This window comes from Nannochloropsis gaditana (assembly GCF_000240725.1).
Source record: "Nannochloropsis gaditana CCMP526 unplaced genomic scaffold scaffold256, whole genome shotgun sequence".
NCBI lineage: Eukaryota > Eustigmatophyceae > Eustigmatales > Monodopsidaceae > Microchloropsis > Microchloropsis gaditana.
Genome location: NW_005803697.1, coordinates 9,011 through 15,960, shown reverse-complemented (window position 1 = coordinate 15,960; position 6,950 = coordinate 9,011). Strand labels below are relative to the sequence as shown.

Below are 6,950 nucleotides of genomic sequence, written 5' to 3'. Positions count from 1 at the left end.
GGAGGCGTGCGGGAAGGTCGATGTGGATAGCCTGACCGTAATGATCACAAGGTACGGGTAAGGCGATCAAGGGCAGCGTGGAGGGGTCGATGGTGAAGGAGGGGAGGAATCTGTGGGCGACAATGAAGCTGAAAATGAATATGTATGCCTTGCGAGGAATAGACATTCCTGCAGTCGATGTGAGAATGGGGGAGGATAGGAGGAGGGGGACTCGCAAGGTCTTCGTGCTTTAATTATGAGAATGCTTTGGCTTCGGTGGCTATCTATACATTTCTTTGATTAGTACCAAGGTCTTCGACTCCCAGGCCCAAATCATCTTTGACCGTTGTCAAGACAGGGCGCCCTCCGACCAGAGAGCGGACGTTTCCTCCCGGTTGCACAATTAGCAGTCATAGACGTTGTTTCTTGATCCCCGCAATCAAACCCTTTCCCCCTCCCATGCCGTGGCAGGAAGTAGTCAATGTCTCTCCTTCCTCTGACGACGACCGGTATGTCTTTCGCTGCACATATCATTGTTTGAAGTTTGCCTTCAGGAATGGATTTCGCGCGTGTCCTTTCAGAACTCCATGGATACATAAAATTTTATGTCTCTTGCCCAGTGCGCTGCCATTTTTGCACAACCGAAAACGTCTCATGGGCCACTCCTTCGTTTGTGTGATTTCCCATGGGAAGACATTCGTGAGGCGCCTAACGTGGACGCGGGATGCGATACATTCAAAACTTGGGAGGAGACATTACATTGTGTTCACAGCGTTTTCATGATACACATCTGACGTACAATAAACACTCAAAAAGTGTCCCAAAAGAGAAGCTATCAAGCGTCATTCCGAAAGAAATATTTGTAAGGTTGATATATATATCTATGGTGGAAATTGGATCTAGACATCGTACAAATTTTGGTCGCTTTTATAAATCCTAATTAATCTTACAGCTGTACAGGTATACAGAACGTCTGGACGATCAACAACCAGGATGTACCATTTGGTTGCTGAAATTTCAGCTAGACATGCTACACACAAAAGATCTCCGGACTTGTTCGGCCGCTAACTCACCGCTCTTAATTCTTTCTTCGTGCGCCCCTAATCTTCCCTTTTCTCCAGGCCTTCTCCGCATTCAAGTGGGTTACAATATCCTTCACCAGTGCCACGCCCTCTCCCATGACTCGTAGTTTCGAGTCCGTCATGTGCCAGACCGTGAAAGATTCGAAGCCCCCTATATCATCGTCAATCGGAAGAACTTTGCGGATATCCTCACACTCTTCGGGGCCCATAAATATCTAAAGGGGAGGAACGAAAATTTTGTATTGTGTGCATGATAATGAGATTCGGGGGATATGTTGTATGATTCAAAACATCCGCCACGCTCCCGACATGTGACGTACTTGCAGGGCTCCGCTGTGAAACTGGAGGTGGCGGTGCACAAATTGTTTGTGAGACGGAATGAGTATGAGCAACGATAGAAGATGCATCATCAGATACTCCAGTCCCCGCAATTGTGCGTCATACATAATCTGCACCGGCTCCCCCCCTCCCACTCCCCTTGTCCCGTGCAAACTCACCTCCACCCATTCTGCTTCCCTAGGATGTTTCAATTTCAAAAAGCCGCTCTCGCATCGGCTTTCAAAATTGTAAATCTGTTCCCTTGTCGCCATCCACATGGCCTGATGGGGATTTCCCGTCACTTGTGCCCACCAACCTGCTCCGGGGAGTTGCAACACATGGTAATCCACCGCCAGTGTCTCCCACAGCGCCCAAGCCCGGTCCTCTCGTAGCAAGTCGTGTTCTTTTCGGGAGAAGCCCACCATGTGATGCTCGCGGGCGTACGCGTCCGTGGTGAGCGCAAGCCGGCCGCTTGCATGCACATACGCATCCACCATTGACGGGGTGAGGTAGATATCGTCCTCGATGGAAATGAAGAAGTCGTACTCATCTTAGTGTAGACAAGGAGAATGTGAGCGCATAAATAAGACGAGGCTCGGAGAAAGATCGTCACTGTCTCTCATCATCCACCATTTTCTATGCGAAGGAGTGTCTCTGTGTAGTACTTTCCAACCCCCTTCCCATTTTCTATTCCCTTTGTTGTCTTACCCATCACTTTCGCCATCGCGAGCCGATGGCGGGAGCTCAAGAAGCCGCCAACATCGGGAGGAAAGTGATCCCAATACCGAATTTGGACAGGCTCCTGCGTCCGCTGACAAAACAAAGCTTCCTCTATCAACTCTCTTTGTTGCGAAATCTTCCAGGCGGCAATGAACCACACGGTCAGATCAAAGCCACGCTCGCAAAGTTCCCGGACACTGACCAGGGTCTTTAGGATTGTCAGCAGCTTATCCCCGGCCCACAGGTCGGAGATGCGCTCACCTCGGTCGATGCTGGATATGGTTAGTATGATTTTTTGTATATGCGTCTCGGAGGCAGGACGATGCAAGGGAGGTCGACCGGAGATTGGAGGACGGGTGGCTTTCTCGCCTGCAGGTTGAAGCAACGGAATGGCTGGGTTTCCTCCTTCTGCCTCGAACGGTCCTAGAAGTGACGCTTTCTCTTTTGAGTTTGCAGTTTGGATGGAATTTGCCGGGTCATTTTCTTCGTTTTGCTCGTTTCTCTTTGGCTGCTTTTGTCGCTCCACTTTTTCGTGAAGAATTTTCTCCTTCGTGATTCGCAAAGCTAGCTCCAGATCCTCCTGGCTCCCGAAGCTTGATTCAGGTGACGGTCTAGATTCAGGCGTTGTGGGTTTTTCTGTACTCACACCTCTAATAAGCATGTCTCGTTCTTGTGGAAGGTCATCACTAAGTATTTTGCTATCAGAAACCGCCGAAGAAAGCAATGCCAGATGTTCATTGTTGCTCGCAGTTTCAATCGAGGCCATTACATCGCTGCGCCGCCCCCGGAGTGAAATGATGTTCAATGTCAAGAGTAATGTAACTAGACTGCCTGAGACTAGCCATCTCAGGCGCCTGCGCTGCCGATTGTAGTGGCTTACCTCGCCTTTTCTCGACATTGCGGGTGGAGGCTTACGGGTTGACGATTGTCGTGTGCAAGTGCCAAAAGAGTCACTCATGAGTAGAAACAATGCGCGGCAGTCAGTACTATTGATGCTGACGTACTTTTAGGTTGCTATACATGCGTTATTTGTACTCTATGTATGCTTCCACTTGCTTGTCCTGTAATAAGACACATCATGTGATTACTTTAATTTAAAGGTACGGACAATTCGGTATTTGATACATAGCCTTGATATAAATGACTGAACGGTCTCATTGCCAGCTAAGGAAGCTCTACTTAGGGAGTGGGGCAATTCATCAATCATATTGTGCCCTCACTAATGAGCCGTGAAGAGAGTCCTTTCTTGCATGTCTGAGTGCAAGGCCCTCCACGATGGCGACACAAGGATTGTCCTACCCACTTAGGTTTCTTGCTCAATTAAAAAGCCTGTACATATTCAATCAACGGTATGCACGCACGAGGCACGTGGCACCAGTTTCAGCATGGCAGCACGGCAACCTTGTCACTTGCTGCCTCGGCCCATCTCCGGTAACGGACAATCCGTTACTTAACGGCTGGGCCCGATGTTGATGGGGCCGATGATGATGCCATCCTGATGCGGAGTAAAGTCTGTCTTGTTGAAATGGCTTGCCAAGGACCCTGGGTGCGTTAAATATCGTACCGCCAAGCATCACCCACACTCGTGCCATCGTCAGGCGCGTGGTAGCGTTTTACATATCCTTGAATGGCCTGGAGGGATGAATATCACAAGATAACTCGTCTTTTGGTACGGAGCATGCTGTCAAATTGCCCGTGTACTACTTGAACGCTTTCGAAAATGATCTCAGCCTCTTCCTTAGATGCTATGAGGAATGATTATAAAATTTGCCCGCCAAAACTCAAAGAAGCTTTTGCTTTGTTCAATACTACTACGCTCTTCCCCCATATTCCACGCAGGACGAGAACAAACAACGCTCTTTCCAACCACATACCCATTTCAATGGCCAACCCTGTTCAAAGCTTTTTTATTCTTTTTGCTATTATCAGTGTCTGTTGGACCTCAGTGGCCGACGCAGGAGGAGCGAAAGTCAACAATGTCACGCCCTCAATGGCGCGCACTATCTTGATCGCAGCTATGTCTCATGAGATGGACACAGTGGCATCCGCGGTAAGCTTTCATACATGTTCAACTCAATTATTATCTTGAAAGTAATCTTGACGACATGTCTATCCCTGCTCAGGACCTGCCGTCAAGCCTAGCGAAGACGGAAGCCAACACCACCTGTATCATGACATATTGCACGGACGCGGCTTTGGCTTGTGTGAAGGACCAGGCATGCCGCACCGCCCTGTCCTGCCTCTCAACCTGCGACTCATTGGAAGACGATAGTCCCGACAAGATCGAGCTGCAGAAATGCACGGCAGACTGCGTGGTGACCTATGAGAACGAGGCCTTGGACGCCGTCAACGGCTGCTTCGACTCTCACGACTGCATTGCCCTGACGCCCATCCCCCTCGCGTGCCGGGACACCCATCCTGCCTTTCCGATCCCACAAAATGTCACGGACATGGAAGGGGCGTGGTGGGCGACTTGGGGGAAGAACGCTGTGTACGACTGTTATCCGTGCCAACGCCTGTCGTTCTCCCCGCTGAACGCCTCGTCCTGGCTGTACACGTCCAAGTACTTGACCCCCACCTTGGAGGGCGGGGTGCGGGCCTACGAGCTTCAGGCAGCATTTCCTTGGCCGGCGGACGGTATGGCGACAGCCATTGCCTTCAATTACACCTACCAAGGTAGGGAAGAGAGCGAGGCACGGAGGGTTGTCAGCGATATCCTCCCGCCCCTGGGGAACCGCTCTCTGTGTGCTCGTCTTCGCCCTCTCTTTCCTCTCCCCATCCCCCTGCTAGATCGCATCTTTTATGTTTTCTTTTCTTCCTGTCTTCTCTTATCCGGACCATTTGGCCCCACCCCGTCTGCACGCTCACTTTTCGCGTCTGTGGTCTGCCCCAGGAATGAGCCACGGAGAGGAGTGGCGGTTCCTACACGTGGCCCCATCCCTTGTTGTTCTTTACTACTGCGGGCAAGGCAACACATGGCAGTACGAGGGAGGGCTGGTCTTGTCGCGAGAACGAAGCAGCCCCCCCGACCACGTCTCCTTGGCCGCAGAGGTAAGAGCCGAGGAGCTTGTCGTGGAGTGTGCATGCACTGTAGTGTTTTCGGGGTCGGCATTTTTCGGTCTTTGCATGTTGTCTTTCGCCTGCTTGGGTCGCAAATGCCCTCGGCGGGCCCTTGGTCACTCTTGACTGTTCCTATTCTCTTTTCCTGTGTGGATGGCAAGAACCGTATCCAAAACCTGAAAAACAACACGTTTGTCGCCGCATTTCACTCCTTTATTTGCCTCCCCCACTTCCCTCGTCTTCCTTGGCGTCAGGCCTTTGCAAAAATTGGCATAGATTTTGAGGAGGAGTTTTGCGAGCTGCAACCCAACCGCCCATGTCCTGCCCTTTAAGCGAGCATTGCGAGCCCTTGGAGCCCAGCATCCTGAGAGATATGGAGAGAGCCTAAACTGGAGCATGCTTGGAAGGGCGGTAGAGCCACGGGGGTGTCTCCTTGTTTCCCGGTGTACAGACAAGGCTTGAGGAATATCGGAATGGTAGCAAAGGGTTAAGGAACAAATCATCCCGGGATATGCCCCTTAGATATTGTCTATATTCCTTTCTTCTTCAAAGGATACGCACGGCTGTTGGCTTTCTCGTGCTCATATAGCAGTGTGTCACCCTCTTCTTTACGTGGGAGACTGTCCTTGTCTCTCGCCTAGCCTTCGAGATTTTCTGAAGCGAATAATTCAATGAAGGGGCTATCCACAAAGCTTCAGCAATGGCTTTGCTCCAATATACTTCTGATTTCTCAACACGCTGTATACTTTCTGAAATTCCTCGCAGGAGACGTGAAGTTCAAGATCAAAAACTCAAAAATTTCCTCCAAAAATTCAGTCTCTAGATGTACTCAATTTGGTTTTACATGAATTTGTTGAAATGTAAAAATCAAAAAGCTGAGGCGCATGTCATAGACGTCAGGCACGAGAGTCACCATCCGAGGCACTCCTATCAAAAATTGAGCGGTCAACCTTCGCGTGCCTAGTCCTGGTCTAGTTATAGCACATCGTACACTACCTGTCATGATCCTACTTGAAAACTTCGACATTTGCTTGATTGCAACGACGCGTTTTATATATATCTTCACCTACTAATAACCTCCCTCCTCAAGGTATGGCGTGTGCGAGCCTGACTGCACATAGCTATCAGGAAACACTGTTTTTACTGTGTGCGAGCTATCAAATATGTTGCAATTTCGAATGTGGGGGAAAATGTCTGAGAAGTTCTCTACGTGTGGACGATAACTACAATTTTGATGCCCTACCTGATAGTCAACTTGCCGTGCTTGGAGTATCCTGTCGTTGCTGATATGCCACGGCGATTGCGATACTTTATGGACCTCAATAATTCCATGGGCGCTTAATTTACCTCTTTCTGCAATTTACACACGCTAAGAGTGCCACACTGACCCCATTTTTACAATTTTTGGGCATTCAGGCACTCCGGTCCCATGAGCTCCACGGAGGGACTCACGCAGCGGAAGGGCAAGAAAGGCAACCAAAACGCTGCCAAAGCGCCTTCTGCGGACAAGGAAGATAAACACAAGCCTATCCGGGCGAGTGCTTCCTTGTTCCCACTCGATCCTATCACGGAGAAGAATTTGGTGCGTGATGGGATATGTATTGTTGCGTCAACGCGATGCATACGCGCCTCAGGAGGGTGGTCGGGGCAGGATTTGTGAAATTAGGGATAATCGGGTCTCTGGTCTTATAGATTGAGAGACAAGCCTTAGGACAGTAGGTACAACCTTCAAAAATACATCTTTCAAATTTGTGTTCCAATGCTCTTCTTCCGCAGTGTGGTATGATGGTA

General features: G+C 49.8%; 2 protein-coding genes across 2 annotated transcripts; one reads left to right on the top strand and one right to left on the bottom strand.

Moving 5' to 3' along the window:
* Positions 1-848: 848 nt before the first annotated feature.
* On the bottom strand, positions 849-2,364 carry NGA_0073800 (uncharacterized protein; the record flags this gene model as incomplete). Its single annotated transcript, XM_005855215.1, has 3 exons — positions 849-1,276; positions 1,559-1,929; positions 2,088-2,364. Coding segments are annotated over 3 exons (867 nt in total), but the record flags the coding sequence as incomplete, so codon positions are not given.
* Positions 2,365-3,935: 1,571 nt separating this feature from the next.
* On the top strand, positions 3,936-5,664 carry NGA_0074200 (violaxanthin de-epoxidase). The gene is made up of 4 exons (XM_005855219.1): positions 3,936-4,149; positions 4,223-4,775; positions 4,993-5,150; positions 5,414-5,664. The coding sequence occupies exons 1-4, from the start codon at positions 3,982-3,984 to the stop codon at positions 5,489-5,491; spliced, it is 957 nt and encodes a 318-aa protein (XP_005855281.1). The 5' UTR covers positions 3,936-3,981; the 3' UTR covers positions 5,492-5,664.
* The last annotated feature ends 1,286 nt before the right edge of the window (positions 5,665-6,950 follow it).